The 18,747-nt window shown below is 37.7% G+C and overlaps 3 protein-coding genes across 4 annotated transcripts; 1 reads left to right on the forward strand and 2 right to left on the reverse strand.

Moving 5' to 3' along the window:
- The first annotated feature begins 2,716 nt into the window (after window positions 1-2,716).
- LOC106381480 (probable methyltransferase PMT2) lies at window positions 2,717-6,120 on the forward strand. The gene is made up of 6 exons (XM_022690263.2): window positions 2,717-2,976; window positions 3,257-3,906; window positions 3,990-4,200; window positions 4,732-5,416; window positions 5,491-5,568; window positions 5,649-6,120. The coding sequence occupies exons 2-6, from the start codon at window positions 3,265-3,267 to the stop codon at window positions 5,872-5,874; spliced, it is 1,842 nt and encodes a 613-aa protein (XP_022545984.2). The 5' UTR covers window positions 2,717-2,976; window positions 3,257-3,264; the 3' UTR covers window positions 5,875-6,120.
- Window positions 6,121-7,259: 1,139 nt separating this feature from the next.
- Window positions 7,260-9,330, reverse strand: LOC111200114 (origin of replication complex subunit 6-like). Its single transcript, XM_022690781.2, has 10 exons — window positions 9,089-9,330; window positions 8,951-8,997; window positions 8,783-8,887; window positions 8,612-8,692; window positions 8,329-8,440; window positions 8,159-8,221; window positions 7,967-8,054; window positions 7,821-7,885; window positions 7,583-7,679; window positions 7,260-7,505 (listed from the first exon to the last, which is right to left on the reverse strand). Exons 1-10 carry the CDS (start codon window positions 9,206-9,208, stop codon window positions 7,429-7,431), a joined length of 855 nt encoding a protein of 284 aa, XP_022546502.1. The 5' UTR covers window positions 9,209-9,330; the 3' UTR covers window positions 7,260-7,428.
- A 527-nt stretch (window positions 9,331-9,857) lies between these two features.
- Window positions 9,858-12,670, reverse strand: LOC111199820 (cullin-3A-like). 2 transcript variants are annotated; one of them, XM_022690262.2, is made up of 3 exons: window positions 12,362-12,670; window positions 12,106-12,271; window positions 9,858-12,026 (listed from the first exon to the last, which is right to left on the reverse strand). In XM_022690262.2, exons 2-3 carry the CDS (start codon window positions 12,264-12,266, stop codon window positions 9,989-9,991), a joined length of 2,199 nt encoding a protein of 732 aa, XP_022545983.1. In that variant the 5' UTR covers window positions 12,267-12,271; window positions 12,362-12,670; the 3' UTR covers window positions 9,858-9,988. The 2 variants fall into 2 exon arrangements, with proteins under 2 accessions (XP_022545983.1, XP_022545982.1); XM_022690261.2 differs by having other exon boundaries at window positions 12,106-12,289.
- Between the last annotated feature and the right edge of the window lie 6,077 nt (window positions 12,671-18,747).

The following is an 18,747-nucleotide window of genomic DNA, read 5'->3' on the forward strand; positions in this document are numbered from 1 at the left end:
GATCCAGAACCAAAGTCTGTATATGAATGTCAAAAGAGACATGACTGGATAAAATGGAAAGATGCAATTCAAGTCGAATTAGATTCGCTTAACAAACGAAATGTATTCGGACCTATTGTGCTCACACCCAAAGATGTAAAACCTGTTGGGTACAAATGGGTGTTTGTCCGAAAAAGAAATGAGAAAAACGAGATTACAAGATACAAAGCTCGTCTCGTAGCCCAAGGTTTCTCTCAAAGGCCAGGAATTGATTATGAGGAAACTTATTCTCCTGTCATGGACGCAATCACATTTAGATTCCTGATGAGCCTAGCGGCCAATGAAAATTTAGAAATGCGTCTCATGGATGTCGTTACGGCATATTTATATGGATCATTAGATACTGATATCTATATGAGAATCCCAGATGGATTTAAAATGCCAGAAACGTTAAGTTCCAAACCTAAAGAGTTATGTGCAATAAAATTGCAAAGATCATTATATGGGTTAAAACAATCTGGACGAATGTGGTATAATCGTCTCAGCGAACACTTAACAAAAGAAGGATACACGAATGATCCTATATGCCCTTGTGTTTTCATAAAGAAAACAACATCCGGATTTGTGATAATCGCGGTGTACGTTGATGATCTTAATATTATTGGAACTCAAAACGAAATCCAAAAGGCATCAAACTATCTGAAAGGAGAATTTGAGATGAAAGATCTCGGGCAGACAAAATATTGTCTAGGATTACAAATTGAGCATTCTCGAAAGGGTATATTTGTACACCAGTCTACATATACCAAACGAGTATTGAAACGCTTTAACATGGATAAAGCAACTCCTCTTAGCACCCCGATGGTCGTTAGATCACTTAATGTTGAAAATGATCCGTTTCGACCATCTGAGGAAAATGAAGAAATACTTGGTCCTGAAACTCCATACTTAAGTGCAATTGGAGCTCTTATGTATCTTGCAAATTGTACTCGACCTGACATATCTTTTGCCGTTAATCTTTTAGCGAGATTCAGTTCGTCTCCTACGCGAAGACATTGGAATGGAATTAAACATGTCTTTCGTTACCTTCAAGGAACAACTGATTTAGGCTTGTTTTATCCTAAAAGTTCAAAAGGTCAAATGATTGGTTTTGCAGATGCAGGTTATTTGTCAGATCCACACAAAGCTCGATCCCAGACAGGATATGTTTTTACAATTGGAGGCACCGCCATATCTTGGCGTTCTCAGAAGCAGACACTTGTTGCTACTTCTTCAAATCACGCTGAGATCATTGCACTCCATGAAGCAAGTAGAGAATGTGTATGGCTAAGATCAATAAGCCGACACATCTGTTCAAGCAGTGGGATTGACGAAAATACGGAGCCAACTATTCTATATGAAGATAACGCGGCATGTGTTGCTCAAACGAAGGAAGGATATATCAAAAGCGATAGAACCAAACATATACCTCTGAAGTTCTTCTCATACACTCAAGAGCTCGAGAAGAATAAAGAGATTGAAGTAAGATATGTTCGATCATGCGACAATGCAGCCGACCTCTTCACAAAATCACTCCCTACCTCGGTATTCAGAAAACACATCCATAACATTGGGATGCGCCATCAGAAGGATCTATGACTGTTCATTCAAGGGGGAGCTTACGTAGTTGTACTCTTTTTACCTTACTATGGTTTTTCCCATTGGGTTTTCCTGGAAAGGTTTTTAACGAGGCAACAAAGACGTTAAGCGAGAGCGAATAATGACACCGGCCCCCAAGGGGGAGTGTTATGAAAGTCATATAGAGACAGCGCCGCATAAGTTGAAAATATAAAGGGTGTGGGGTCCGCTGCACTATTTGCACAGTAAATTTCTTTTCTATATATATGATCGATTTCGATCATTTGTAAATGATCACACACCTCAATCTCTTCTCTCCTTAATAAGAAAATCTTTCTCTCTATATCAGTGTTATTTCTTTCTACGGGTATAAAATTTTGCCCTTATTTAAATTCTTGCGATACAATAAAATATCAGTTTTTTTTATAACACAGCTTTTATTTTCTTGTTTTATTTGATTTTTTATATCCGGCTTTTACAATTCATCCACCGATCTGATGTTAAAATGATTTATATATAAAGAAAAAACACGAGTCGTCGATTTTGATCTGCACTCTTTTCCCCTTCTCTCTCTTCTGTTTTAAAAAGGTTAAATAGATTTGGGTTTTCTGCAAAAAAAACCCTCAATGTGGTTTTTTTTTGCATATTAATCCGCGAACTCAAAAACCCACGGGTCAACCCTCCAAGTGCCAGTCAAACCGCAATATAACCCTTGGCCATATTTATGTGTATTTGACTGTGTATAATTTTAACATTTTTTCAATACTAGGTCGTTTTGGCGCTAATTTTTTAATGAAAAAAATTTGTTGAACCCCACCTTCATTGTGCATTTACGCAAGCTCCCATGTCCGAGAAAAACAAGGTCATTTCGTTTTAGAAATCTATATAATTGCGTTTGTTAAGTAAACAAATATATTTGTTGGCCGAGATGGTTATATAGCATGCACATGGTATTTAAGGTTCAAATTTCAAACCACGAGTTCAACAAATTTTTTTCATTAAAAAATTAGCGCCAAAACGACCTAGTATTGAAAAAATGTTAAAATTATACACAGTCAAATATACATAAATACGGCCGAGGGTTATATTGCGGTTTGACTGGCAGTTGGAGGGTTGACCCGTGGGTTTTTGAGTTCACGGATTAATTTGCAAAAAAAAACCACATTGAGGGTTTTTTTTGGAGAAAACTGCTCCATCCACAAACTCGCCAGCTTTAACACACATCCCATGGCAAAGAAGATGATGCTGAATATCTCATAAAACTAGGCTTCTCCACAAGCTATCTTACACGTTTCATTCGCACCGACAACAAGCTCAGGAAGTCTTGCATCTGATTAACCAATTGCAGCCAGCAGATCTCTCCAGATTCATTCTATATCTGTACGTTTTTGCTTTTGTTCATTCCGACAAATCTAGTTCTAGTTCCCTGTCTTCTTTGTTTTCGCCAGATCGGGTGTTACTTAATAATCCCCTAACAATAAATATCCTAGTTAAAGAGTTTGTGTTCGGTCTCCTAGATCTCTTAAATGGTTTCGTTAATCTTACGGATCTTTATTTAATTACGTTATTAAGGACTCATCTTGCTTCCACCTGAAGACATCACTTTAGTATCATTTGTCTTGATTTGGATCTGGTCTTTTTGTACTTTATTGTTAATCAGATCAAATAATGGCGATCAAGTCAGATAACAAAACAAGAAGCTCCGTTCAGATCTTCATCGTCTTCAGCCTATGCTGCTTCTTCTACATCCTCGGAGCATGGCAACGAAGCGGTTTCGGCAAAGGAGACAGCATAGCTCTCGAGATGACGAACTCCGCCAGCGCAGCCGACTGCAACATCGTCCCGAGCCTAAACTTCGAAACCCACCACGCAGGGGAATCAAGTGCCCTTGTTGCATCAACCAAGGTCAAAACTTTCGAGCCTTGCTCCGCTCGTTACACCGACTACACGCCCTGCCACGACCAGAAGCGCGCGATGACGTTCCCTAGAGAGAGCATGATCTACCGCGAGAGGCATTGTGTACCCGAGAACGAGAAGCTTCGCTGCCTTGTGCCCGCGCCTAAGGGATACGTGACGCCTTTCTCTTGGCCTAAGAGTAGAGACTACGTGCCTTACGCTAATGCGCCGTATAAGGCCTTGACTGTTGAGAAGGCGATTCAGAATTGGATTCAGTATGAAGGCGAGGTGTTTAGGTTCCCTGGAGGTGGGACTCAGTTCCCTCAGGGTGCTGATAAGTATATTGATCAGCTTGCTTCGGTGATTCCGATGGAGAATGGGACTGTTAGGACTGCTTTGGACACTGGTTGTGGGGTAATAATGTCTTTTATGTTTGAGGCTTTTGATGATCTTCATTAGTTTATATTTGTGGAACTAAGTTGAGATGTTTTTGGTAGGTTGCGAGTTGGGGAGCGTACTTGTGGAGTAGGAATGTGCGTGCAATGTCTTTTGCACCGAGAGATTCGCACGAGGCTCAGGTTCAGTTTGCGTTAGAGAGAGGTGTTCCGGCTGTTATTGGTGTTCTTGGTTCCATAAAATTGCCATATCCAACACGGGCTTTCGACATGGCTCACTGCTCAAGGTGTTTGATTCCTTGGGGAGCAAATGGTATGACAAGTTTCTACTTCTTTACCAAATGATTAGGCTTGGGATTTTGAACCGAACCGAATCTGCCCAACCAAAATTTCATTTGGTTAGTTTGGTTAGATTCTGTAAGTTTTCTAAATATTATACCTACTCCATACCAAAAATCCGAACTAACCAAATTTCGAACCAAATAAACTGAACTAACCGTATTTATTTGGAATTTTAACAAAATTCAACTAAAGTCTAAAACAAAATCAAAAACTTCGATAAGATTTTCAAAAACCGAATTAACCGTATTTATCCGATTTTTTTTTTTTAATTTATCCGAAAGTTTAACAAAATTCAACTAATTTCTAAACGAAATAAAAAACTTTGATAAGATTTTCAAAAACCGAACTAACTGTATATCGAACCAAATTTTATTTTGGGTTAATTCGGTAAAATGTTTTTTGAACCGAACTAACCGAAAACCGAACTAACATGCCTAAAATGAACTGAACTAACATGCCTAAAATGATCAGTTTCTTAATCTTGTTTTGGTGTTTTAAACAGATGGGATGTACTTGATGGAAGTTGACCGTGTGCTTAGACCCGGCGGCTACTGGATCCTATCCGGTCCACCGATCAACTGGAAAGTCAACTACAAGGCATGGCAACGTCCCAGGGAGGATCTCCAAGAGGAACAAAGAAGGATCGAAGAAACCGCTAAGCTTCTCTGTTGGGAGAAGAAGTACGAACACGGAGAGATCGCCATCTGGCAGAAGAGACTCAACGACGAAGCGTGCCGCTCAAGACAAGACGACCCTAGAGCCAACTTCTGCAAAACCGATGACACCGATGACGTCTGGTACAAGAAAATGGAGGCGTGCATTACGCCTTACCCTGAGACAAGTAGCTCGGACGAAGTGGCTGGAGGTGAACTTCAGGTTTTCCCCGATAGGCTCAACTCGGTGCCGCCTAGGATCTCCAGCGGTTCGGTCTCTGGCGTCACGGCTGATGCTTATGAGGATGATAACAGGCAGTGGAAGAAACATGTGAAGGCTTACAAGAGAATCAACGGTTTGCTTGACACGGGGAGGTACCGTAACATTATGGATATGAACGCAGGGTTTGGTGGGTTTGCTGCTGCTATCGAATCGCAAAAGCTTTGGGTTATGAATGTTGTCCCGACCATTGCTGAGAAGAATAGGCTTGGTGTTGTGTATGAACGTGGACTCATTGGAATCTACCATGACTGGTGAGTAGAAGATATACATAGACTCTTCTTCTTACAACTTAAGCTTATTGTTTCTTTGTCTTGATGATTGTTAGGTGTGAGGCTTTCTCTACGTATCCAAGAACGTATGACTTGATCCATGCGAACCATCTCTTCAGTCTTTACAAGAACAAGTAAGTGTTTCTGTCTTTTTTTTTTTAAACACTTGTCGGTTTTTGAGATTGGTAATGAATGAGACTGGAATCTTTTTCAGGTGCAATGCGGATGACATTCTTCTGGAGATGGATAGGATTCTCCGTCCTGAAGGAGCGGTTATTATCCGAGACGATGTTGATACATTGATCAAGGTGAAGAGGATCATCTCTGGAATGAGATGGGACTCGAAGCTGGTTGATCATGAGGATGGTCCTTTAGTTAATGAGAAGGTTTTGATTGCTGTGAAGCAGTATTGGGTCACCAACTCCACTGCGTCTCACTGAAGTATCTTCACTCATGGTCATGGTGTGAGCTGACATTTTGATCTTATGATAGAGCTTTCGAGCTACACTCTCGTCTTTGTTACATTTTTCTAAGTATTTCTATTTATTTATGTAGCAGTTTATATTTGTTTCCCAATCCAAAAACTTGGAACTTTTAAGGTGTATTATCATTGAATTCTCAACTTTATCATCACTGAGTTATGCTTCAAGAACATTAAAATGTATAATGCATTCCCTTTATCATCACTGAGTTATATTTGTTTCCCTACCTGATGGTTGTATAGAGCTCCATAAACGTAGGGACAAGAAGCCTGTGGTGCTGAAAGTGGATAGGTTTGCATAAGAACTTGCTGTGATTAGGGATGTTAAAATGAGTAAACTCACCCCGTTTAAGACCCACCCCGTTTAAAACCCATACCCGTTTAGATCCATTTAAAAATAGATCTATTAGGGGTTACCCATTTAGATCCACAAAATTTGTACTAACTCATTTAGACCCAATTAGACTCATTTAAACTATTGTTAATTTAATTTTTAATTGTTTTAACTTTATGGTTCTTTAACAAATATTAAATGAAACAAATAAAAAAAATTAACTGATTTTTATTATATAAACGCAAATCAAATTGTTCTGGTAAAACCGTAAAATCGAGTTTTCTTCTAAAACCGCAAAATTTGATTTTTTTCCGCTATAACCGCAAAATCAAGTTTTCCGCCAAAATCGTAAAACCGAGTTTTTCTGCCAAAACCGTAAAATCGAGTTTTCTCGCCAAAACCGTAAAATCGAGTTTTTCTGCCAAAACCGCAAAATCGAGTTTTCCCGCTAAAATCGCAAAATCGAGTTTTTCCGCCAAACCCGTAAAATCGAGTTTTCTCGCCAAAACCGCGTAATCAGATTTTTCCGCCAAAACCAGAAAATGTGTTTTCTGTCAAAACTATAAAATCCATTTTTTTTTGCCAAAACTACAAAATCGGAATTTTTCCGCATAAATAGTAAAATCGATTTTTTCGCGAAAACTATACAATCACATTTTCCTACAAAAAATAATTAATTAATTATATTAAGTTAAATAGGTTAAAAAGGTCTTCACTAACTTTAAGTAAAACCCATTTAATAAATAGATCTTAACAAAATTACCCATTTAAAACTCATTTAACTAAATGGATCTAAATGGGCATTTCTTTATTTTTAAAACCCATTAAAAACTCACTAACAAAACCCATTATAACATCACGGCTAATCCCTAGATGTGATGTATATACCGTTGAATGAAGTATTGCCATGTGTAGAGGAAGACTATCATGGCGGTCACTCACTTGCTAGCTAGAAACCAGTAAACCGAACCTGACCGATGCTTAGCAGTTGGTTTAAGGAACACAATGTATAAATTGTAAATACATTTTTTGTATTTATGTATTATAATTTGCTTAGACAAAATTGTTATTGAGCAAAACAACATTTCTTTTCAAGAATTGTCATTTCCACATTTTCTTTCATGTAAAGTGAAAACATCAAGGAATATGAACTGGATGTTGAGTCTTGTCTATGAAAGGCTATGAATCAACTTGCAACTCTTTTGTATCATCCTTCTTTGAGAAACTGAGACTGGTCTGTATAACTTTCTTAGCTCCTGAAAAGAACACAAAGACCTATAAACATAAGGAACATACAATGAAATCAATTCTTGTAAGGGAATGTATAAAGCACCTTTCTCTGGATTCTTCTTGATGGAATCAACAACTGTTGATTTCCAATCTTCGTACTTAGCCTCCTCCATCTTCTTGTGTCTTTTGTAACAAGAAGACTGCAGAAGCATCAATTCATATGCAAGTGTGAATCAGCAACGGTCAAAAGTTTGGGAACAAGTAGGTACGTTTGATAATTGCAAAGAAAGAGTGACTTCAAAAATAGAGTACAGGGAAGAAGTTAGACGCAATAAAGGTACCTCATCATCAGATGAATATCCACCATCTTCTAATCTCCTCTTTCCAGGTAACACATCAAGCAACTCTGAGAAGAATGTTGCACATAATCAAATTATTTTACTCGATTGATATATACGTCTACACTAGGACAAATTATTAACCATACCTCGGTTCCCTTTAACGTCTTTTGCATCTTTCTTTTCCTTGGAGACCCCAACACAGTCAAAGCAAAGATCTGTCATGGAGGTCGAGACCTGTTTAAATTATCCAAGTAGCTCTAAATTAGTACATGGGCAATCAAGTCAAGCATTAATGCATTATTGTGTCTGAATGAGAAAAAAAAAACAATGTCACTCACACAAGAGAACTCAGATTCTGATGTTCCACAAACCTCGATCAGCCTAAGCTTATCAACCTTGAGCTGCAACATAGATAAACAAAAGCTTGATATTCAGATAAGTTGCACAGTCCAAAAAGGTAACTCAGAACATCCCATAAAAAAGGAAAGAAACAGAGGTATTAAATTACCTTCTGCTTTTTAGCACAAAGATAGAAAGCAGCAGCGGTAAATACAGGTCTAGTGAAGTCAGCATTAGCCCGTCTTGATGCTGGTAGTGATGCAAGAAACCTCTCCTTATAACTAGAGAGAGAGAGCAACCAAAATCAATAAGTTTAAGCAATTCATTAAGAAAAAAAACTAAAGTTAAGAAAGCAAACATGACCAAGAGAGCCCCTATGAGACATTTGGTCAAACACATAGCATGCACGATAATGAAGATATAGATTCCATAAAACTGAAAAGAGATCTTACGAAGATAGTATGTTTTGCACGGATTTGATTATCCTAACGCAGCCAAATTGAATCGCCAATTCTTTAATATTGAGCTTAATCCTGAAATACACAATGACATCAATTAAGATAACTCAACCAAGAAAAGATTTATACTTAAAGTGGAGAATAAGCTCGTAAAAGGAAACCCACTTGAACCCAATAACGTTTTGGAGGCTATTGAATGATCTGGTGTACGCCTTTTCCGACATGCCACTCAACTTAACCGCCGCTTGTCTGTCGAAAATAACCTGCAACCTGTGTAATAAAGCAAACAGTTAACCAAAATGAATCAACCAGTGCTCAATTAGCGAACATTACCGAGACGCTGCGATTTCGAGACATATCACAGCTTTACAGATCTCTCCCTGCGATCGATACAAACAAATAAAAATTCAATTTAAAAAGTCAAAATTTAAAGATCGATCGAGTTGTAGATTCAGCATCGAATTGTCTTACAACGCCGATGATGGATGAATCGAACTGAGCATCGCAGAGACGGCGAATCTCTGCAGCTTTTCGGACCACAAAGTTGTTGTCAGAGAGATCAAGTTTTCTAGCTATGTTGGAGATATCCATATCTTTATTGCCGGTGATTGTTGAGATAAACAAAAAAAAAAAACAAAAAACAAAAAAGACAAGATCCGAGTGAGATATTTTCAAGAGGTGTCAATGGAAATAAAGCTTATGAGAATTTAGAACTGCAACTTAAAATAAAGATAAAAAGCTTGCTAACGTTTGGCGGGACTAACTAAAATTTAGCCGCGCTTGAAAATTTGTTTTCGCTCAAGCCTTTCGTAAATGGGCTTTAAGAAGGTCTTGGTGTGGCCCATATAACATCCATATTATGATCATCAACATTACTAAATTAAAGGCACCTGAATAAAAAGTGTAGAAAATGAAGGAAAATAGGTATTTAATTTTTCAATTATTTATATGTTTCGATTATTAGCAGAATAATACTTTATAGTTGATCATACAATATAGGACTAAAAATCAATCATCAAATAGCTAGCTGAAAATGTTACTAATAATTTGAATAAATTCAGATTTAAAAAAAAAAAAAATTATTTGCATTCTAAGTATTTTGTGGAACTCAAGCTTCTTGTAAATGGGTTTCCAAAAAGCCTTGATTCGGCCAATATAACATCCTGTTTTTATAATAAACATGACTTTAGAGCTTAGTAAACATGTCGCAAGTGAATCAATATCCAAAACAAAACACAAAGAAAAGGAAACAAATGTATATTTGACTACCGCCATCAACACAATGTTTGTTCGCTTTTACATCACCAGAAAAAAAACAAAGCAGAATAAAAACAAAGACGAAGCCTTTTTGTTGTTGTTGTATACAACTTATCAAGCTAAATAGCGGTAAAGTTTCCGGTCCGTATTATCCCTTTCCAAGAAATCACGTTCAATGAGCGACTCGATCCTCTTCTTTATCTCCGTCGGGTTAGCCAGGAACCGTGGCTGCAACTGTTTCGTCACTTCCGCTATTATGTTGTTGTGGTCCAGTATCTTCCTCGACTTCATGATCCTCACAATCGCTGCTTCAATCTGAGGCTTCCTGTCTTCCTCTACTCTCTGTCTCGTCTCTTGCTTCTCCGGTTCTGTCTCCTTCTGCGCCACCACCGTTCCAATCTTCACTTTGTAAAACTTGCTTGTGAACTTGTCGTTCACAACAAACAAATCATCCTCTCCTATGTCTTTGCTCATGGGTTCTTTCTTTATCACGTTTTTGCCTTTCACACACGCAAGCGACTGCAAGCAACGTTTAAGCTCTGGTGCTGGGATCTCAGTAGCCTGTTCGATCTCCTTGTAGCTGAGTCGATCCGAGTTGTTGAACAGCATGAGGACACACATCTGGAAAGTAGACACGTTCAGTTCGTGTTTCTGACCTTTTCCAAATACGGCTTTGATGTCGGCTGTGCCCATGTTAGTCTGCCATGACAATCTTCTACCGGTATGGGTTCCAAGGTAATAAGAACGGAACTTCTCACAGAGAACCGAAACTTCAGCTGGTAGATTACAAGGTACTGCAGGCTGTGTGGGCCAAGAACCAGTTGTAAGAACCTGAACGGTAAGTGTTGGTCCTTCTGAAAGTTCAGGGTGGCTGCCGTAAAACCCTCGCATTGTGTCCTCTGAAGTCTTCATGTCAGTGAACATGCCTTCTAACTTTGAAGTGAACTGATAGCCACATTCAGTCTTCAGTTTCACTATCAGACTTTTCTCTGCGTCATCCGACACTGTTTTTCCAGAGAGAAGCCTTTTAGCCAAATGCTGCTTGTAGTACTTCTCAAACACGTCTTTCTCTTGCAAGTAGCGGAACAGCATCATAACTTTATCAAGGATGACCTCCACATCCACATCTGCGATACCCTTGAGCCCTTTCCTTAGCTTGTCATCAACGAACAAGGAGATGAACTCAGGAGAACGAGTATTCAAGTTGATGAAATACTCGAACGAAGAGTTCGACGCGTTCTGAAACGTTTTATCATTGCCAAACGCAGTGCTGATGATCTTATCATACTTATCCCTCTCATCCAATAACCGCTGCACGAACTCCACCGGATCCTTTGACTTCTCCGGATCAGTAACCAGCTGCTTCCCCATCTCCCTTAGATGCAAGGTCATAACATCTCTGACAGTAGCAAGACCATTGGTCACCCTGCGGAACAAGCTGTACATCCTACCCAAATCCTCATACTTGTCATTCAACAGCATATTAACAAGACCTGAATTCTCCATGTGAACCAGCCTCTGCATGTGGTTAGCAATCATCTCTCTCTCAACCACACTAGTAATCTTGTCTTCACTCTTAGCATCCAAGTAGTGTCCCACCCTATCTATCTCCTCAGTCAGACGCTTCTCAGCTTTCTTCAAATAATCCCCACAATCACAAGACTCAATAAACTCCTGAGACTCCACCTTGTAAAACTCAGAAGAAGCCTCCAGAAACGGCTTCTCAAAATCATCCTGATACACAGACTCACCCAAGTCCATAAACATCTTAGTCACATTCCTCACCAACCCCCTGTCAATAACCTCGCCGGTGCGCTCCTTGTAAACAAGATCAAGAAGCGTGTTGAGAAGCCTCGTGTGTATCTTAGGGGAATGCACAACGTTGTCCCTCCACAAACTAAGCCCCATGGGATGAACATGAGGCTTCTTGGTGCTCTCGATGTAAGTTCTATCCATATACATGAGGATGTCACGTATCATCTCCAACGCCTTGTTGTGCTCGTTCCACTTCTTGTTGAGCTCCTCAAGAAACGCCCCTCCCTGAGCCGCCTCGATGAGCCTCGCCTTCTCCTTGAGATGACCAGTCATGGTGGCGATGAACCCCGTGTAGAGCTTCTCGCCGAACTTGTGGAGAACCATGTTGTACGCGTTTCTGGAGAGCCAAAGATTCAAAATCAATCCAAATCTACGATATCGAAACGCTGAGATTCTAGAGAGATCAGAGAGAGGACCTGTAAAGCTCCTCGAAGCTGAGACCGCTAGCGTCTTGATTGTAAATCTGGTGGATCGCGCGCTCGAGAATCTGCCAGGTTTTATCGGCGTACTTGGGATCCACGACGACGCGGTGCTTGAACGCCTCAATCTGGAAATTTCTCTTCTTCTGATTGCTCATAGCGGCTGGAGACGAAGACGGACCTGAATCCGAGCAATTACAATAATCAAATCCGAGAAAAAAAAAGCGATAGATCGAGGAGATCGGAGACTGACCTGAGAGAATCGGGGAAGGGGAGATGATCGGATTAGGGTTTGGGATGTGTTCTTGGCGTCCGTGAAGAGATTTGGGGGAAAATAATAGAATAACGAAAAGTTGAAGGACAAAGAAGAGATATATTTTTTGCCTCCGTGAGAGGTAAGGATCATAAAGGAGAGAGAGATTTTAAGGTGGAGGTTTTGTTGAAGATTGGTAGGAAGGAAGGAAGGAAGGAAGGATGGGGCGGAAGCAAAAACGATAGAAGCGGACTCTCCGTCTCTGCTCGTGGGTTTCCGGACCATATAGTATAATATTATTATAACTATATAATTTACATTTTGTATGGTTTTGTGTTTTGACGCGTTTGGTTAAACAAACCCAAAGATATTTTATACAATAAAGGAAGCTTTGCTCTCTCCACGATCGTCCACGTCATCAAGAAAGAGTTGGGCGTTTTTTGCCACCTGTCCTTAAAAAACATTCACCGAAATCTTACTTATATTGGGTTTTTGCTTTACATTTGGGTATGGGCTTCAGAAAAAAATTCAAACCCATTGTAAAATTAGGTTTATTAGTTTCTCGCCTAAAACCTTCCTATTTCATCAGACCAAAGTTTCAGAAACTTAAACGTCTATTTCCTTTCCGTTACGTCTGCAACATTCAGTCAACCTCATAGCTTCCCCAAAGTAATTGTCTAAATCTGAGTATCAAAACCCCAGTTTCTAGATCCTCTAAACCGACAAAAAAAAATCCAAAGAGTTTTGATTCTTTCCTTGAAGTAAAGCTTGAAACTTTGATTTATAAATTAGGATTAAGAGTTTACCTAGGTTTTATTCGATTTACCCTCTCTTCGCTCAATCTAGACCTATAAATAAGAGTATTTGGTGCTTTGAGATTCATCAGTTTCTTGCTCTCAAGCATTAAAATCCCTAGAAACCTCTCACCAGGAATGGCTGCCTCATCGACTTTGCTCGCCAGGTTGAAAGCGGGACGCTGCTTCAACACCGTTGAAGTCTGGTTGCTGAGATTTTGGGAAGCTCGGAACGATCGTTTCGCTATCAACTCAGAGAGCATGGAAGGATCTCTGGTGCTTGCTTTGATGCTGGACGAGGCATCATCCCCGGTGTCCAGGTAACTATCGCTCTCTTTGCTTTGTGTCATTAGATTCATTACATACCAATCTTTGTGTGATGTTTCTTTGCTTTTTTTCCCATGTTAAATGAATAGACTACTAATCCCTTCATGGAACTTGCATAACTAAAGCTCTTAAAAAGGCTAAGCCCCACAAAATTGGAATCTTCGATGTTGGTACCCAGAAAGGTATGCAAATAGATTCTTGGAAACTACTAACGGAAAAAGAGGGCGAATTAATTTTAGAGAAAGTTGTGTGTTTTGTTTTTGTGTAAGCAGGTAGGTCGGTGAAGGAGATTGTTGAAGTCGTCTTGCAAGAACCATGAGGAGGAGGAGTTTAACTGGAGCAAGAGTTCCTTATGCTTTGAATTTCTCGGGTGTTAACAGAAAATCCTCATTACATTCAACAGCCCTACTTCAAGATTCACTTATCAGAAGGCTTTAGCTTCAAAAACCTACGTGGTATGGTCCACCAAAGGTTGTTCTTTTCATATGATTGAAACTTGGCTTGAACTATAAAAATATCCTTGCTTCTATGACTATAGCCAATTTTAATCATATGATTTAACTTTTTTTTTTGGCTTCAGGGTACCTCCTTTGCAGGGCCTTGGATGGAAGACAAACGTATATCTTCCTGGTGGATGGTGGACTTAGGCAAAGATCACCAGGTCTCTCCTCCATTGCTTCTCTTTCGATCACATCATTTGTTTTCTTAAAGACACATGCAGTCCGAGAACTTCATAACCTGAGTAACAGAAAAGTTAGTTTGTTTTTAGTTTGATACCTAAGAACCTAACCAGCTGAGTATTGTGGGATGCAGCTTATGTGCAACTACTACACTTTCAGACAATGGGTCAAGAGCATGCGCAAGGTCCTGAAAGTTTCAGGTATCTTATCTTTATGTTTAAGCCTAGACTTTATGTCTTATTAAGACAAGCACCTTAGGAAGATTATGTGTGTCTTGATAGGTATGAAGGGATCAATAGATGGGAAAACATGAACGGACTTGAGAACTCTACAGTTACTTCCGTTGAAAACTACACTGTAATGAAATGGCATGTTGACTGTCTCCACTACACACGTGTGCCTTTCAACTACCATATCTAGACACAGTGAAGGAAGGTTTCCAAGTATGTCTTTTTCCTTCTATCTCTGGTGCTCAGTGAACTGTCTTTGTAATCTTACTTATACATGACATGGTGTGTTTCCAAGCAGCCTTTGGAATATGTTTATTTTTGTGTGTTTGAGTTTTGTTAGTGAAATAATTAGTTTATTGACTTATTGATTGATTTGCAACAAATCATCTCTGTGATTTGTTTTTTGACTTTTGTGATATTGTTCGAGAGTTTCTCGAAATTTTTGTTTCTCGAGCTGTTTGAATGGTGATAAACACAATGGGATGGATCTTAGGTGAGAGTTAAATGATAATTTGCATTTATAAACTGATTTTGATAGCGTTTTTAAATCTCCTTTCAACCAAATGAGATTTTGGAATATAGTTTCCTTCTTCGCTATAAATCAAAACACAATACGAACTCCTGGTGTGAATCACTACAACGTTTTTTTTTCAAAAACAGACAGCTTTAGAAAATGAATGTACAAACTCAGCTACTCATCGATAAATTACTTCACAAGCAAACACAAGCAGCTCCAATAAAAATTGAATTTTAAAACTCTTCATTCTTAGTTAACAAACTAGAAAGGACGTAATTTCGAAAAACAAAAATGAAGCCACCAAATTTATTAGAACGATAACCTATCTTCTGATTTCTTGATGATCAAGCAAATAAATTGTCTATCAATTTGACCTCAGTCGTTTCAAACACATTAAAAAGTAACATAATCCATTTGGTAAGGAATTATACATCAATGGTCATTTAAGTGAAATGCATAACATCCACAAAGAAACCTTTTCATCCTAAAAAACGTCTGGATTATCAACATATTGGTTGAATTAATTGGAAGTCAGCCTTAATGTGTAACTTAAAGAAGACACAAACAAATATTACTGCAACTTACTGACATAAGATAGATTTCATTACACATATATGAAATATAGTCAACCACTAATCTAAAACAGTACACCAAAAATTACTAAATACAATAACAGATGTGATAAAAAACAAACCACATTAACAGACAAGAAAAAATAAGTCGAAACAAAAAAAATAGCTACATGGAAATCAAGGTCTAGGAACATAGTAAACCACCAAAATAACTACGGCGTAAAACACATTCACATGAAATTCTCCCTATCACTCCTTCATCAATCACCCCAAATCGCCTACGATCTAAGCTCCAAAATCCACATGCAATTCACTACTACATTAAGGAAAATTAAAACAATTACCACAAACCACTAATACAACAGCCATAACTGGAGCAAACAAAAGAAAATGTATAAGATATAAATGCTTACCCTTCTTATCCACATGCTATTCGTCTTCTTTACTATACACTCAACTTGCCCGAGAACCTATCATTTTCTCCTCGGCGTATCCAACCACGACAACCATAAGACTGTAAAACTATGGAAGTACGCATCCGTTGACCTAAAAACCTATAATTAGCCCATTATAAAAAAAACTACAATTTAAAAATCAGCAACAAAACAATATGAAGATATAGTACAATAATTGCATAATGCGACCTCTTAGAAACACTATGAAGATATAGTACAATAATAGGTATAAATTACTAAATTACTATTTAGTAGAAACAACTATATATCCTAATGAAAAACGAAAAGAAAGAATACCCAACAACTACAAACACACAATAACATAATCTATGTTTGCTAGAAACCCGTATCGACCATCAAAATATAACATCTCCCAACAACATCATATGAAGCAGCTAAAAGAACAGATACACACGATGCAAGAACTTATCTAGAGATACTGGTGTTTCCATGATTACAAACAAATTTGAACTCATTATAGAATAAAACATATGAATTACGCGCCGGAATACCACTAGTTTTAACTCTAAACTAGATTATGAGTATATTTTTTGTTTTATATTTTTGTTAAAAAAGTTATTTTTATATTTGTGTCTTTCTGTAATTATATTTGTGTTTAATAGTAATCTTATATAATTTTTGACAACTTTATTGAACAATGTCAAAATTTAACAAATATATTTGTGTTTTTTTGTAATTATATCTGTGTTTAATAGTAATTTAATATAATTTTTGACAACTTTATTGAACAATGTCAAAATTTAGCAAATATATAGGTTGTAATTAGAACTGGGTTTCTGTAAAAAAAAAACAGTTAAATAAAATAGGTATGTGCTTTTGCTTGTCGGAAGCAATAGACATATCACTATACGATTTGTTTTATATGTATTAGATTTTGTAAAAAGAAAATGGACCTATGCAAAAATATAGGATACATACAGTATTTAGCTGCATAGGTAGTTCAAAAAAAAACCATAGAAAGTAGTGGGCCCGATTATTTTGGAACTGAAAAATGGTTACAAAACATATATTGAAACGTGCATGTGCATAGTTAGTTACGTATAATAATTCAGATGGAGGTATAAAAATATTTGGCCTTAACATGTATCAATAGGTCATAGTCTGTGTTCCTGATTTTATAGTATTGATGACACTATAGCCCTATTCGTTTGGCTGCCGCAGGTTTCAGCGTCAGCGGCGGCGGCAGCGTCAATGAAGACAGTTGTTGTTCGTTTCGCAGACGCTGACGCTGCCGCATATTATATCACGACCGCAGGTTTTATCGGCGTCAGCCGCAGGACGCGGCGTTCGGACGCGGCGTCAGACGCAGCTTCCTGCGTCAACGAAACGAACAAGAGTTGACGCAAAATGTTGACGCTGCCGCTGCCGTCGGTACCTGCGGCAACCAAACGAACAGCCCTTATGAAGAAATAATATTTCAAAAATATACATTGGAATTAACTTCATATCTACTATAGAGTTCATTTATTTTTTAAAAAATATGAACACATTAAAGATGGTTTTAGTGTGATTATCTTACAAAATTTAGTGATCGATCATTTTCATAACAAAATCTCTCTTCTAACCATTTAATTTGTTTTCCTATCATCAAATGTTAAGTGTACCGGGAGAATATCATTTTTCTTATCATTTACAAATTGACTGAAGATGGTTTTAATGTAATTATCTTACAAAATCTAGTGATCGGTCATTTTCATAACAAAATCTCTCTTCTAGCCATTTAATTTGTTTTCCTATCATCAAATGCTAAGTGTATATGGAGAATGTCATTTTTTTAAATTTGATGTTGCAAAGTTTAGATAGGAGAATGATAGTTTTCATAAACTCAAAATAAGACACACTTGATGTAACAAGATCTTTTTTCTTTGAATTAAATTTAATATTCAATTCAAAAAAAAAAGATAAACATCAGGTGATATGATAGTCTAAAATTACATTAATGGTAGATTTATTTTTATAATCTGATTTTATAAACATACTTATTATTCGATATATATTTTTAAAAAAAAAATCTGCCCGTCGATCAAATAGTAGGGACACTTTGGTAATTTTTTTTTTGCTATAACTATAGGCAAGCATATTTTCGACCAGAAAAATATACAATAAATAAAAGGGGATATGAACTCCATTGAGCCTATCCACGTAAGATTAAAAAATCGACCAATGAAAAGAGTTTTTTTACCACGTCAAAAAGAGCTATCGCAGAGTAAAGACGAAAACCTCAATCACCAAACATGTTTGGTCTTCCTAATTCTCACTGGAGTAAATCCACCATACTGTTATCATCCCTTTGGCTTCTCTTCTCTAATGTCATAAACCCATTAATAATCAGTCATAAAACCTCATTCTTTACTGTAACAAACAAACGTCGCGAAACTCTTTATATTCCTTCTGCATTTAGCTACTCCTCTTCACCACATTAGCAGTAACCAAATAATCACAGCAATCGATGGCAAACATAAACATGAATCTTTTTCTTTCGGGTGATTTTCAGTTATGAAGAATGTTTTGTTTAGCTCTTTTAATTTTCATCTAACATTCTAAAGTATTTTATGTTTTGTATTTGTATTTGATTCTTGGATCTGCCCTGAGTCGCGCTGTTACTCTCCACCACCTGGCTTTATCCCTTGCCATTGGTCTCGAGTGCTTTGGAACCATTATAATACTCAGTCTGTGTTCAGTTCCTTTGATATATGTGAGATTGATTTTAGGATTGGTGTGAATATGGTGCTCGATGCTCATTTCATGTTTTTATTGACTAAGTATACACTGATAGAACAATTGAGATAG

The sequence above is a fragment of the Brassica napus genome, chromosome C8 (genome assembly GCF_020379485.1).
Source record: "Brassica napus cultivar Da-Ae chromosome C8, Da-Ae, whole genome shotgun sequence".
Taxonomy (NCBI): Eukaryota; Viridiplantae; Streptophyta; class Magnoliopsida; order Brassicales; family Brassicaceae; genus Brassica; species Brassica napus.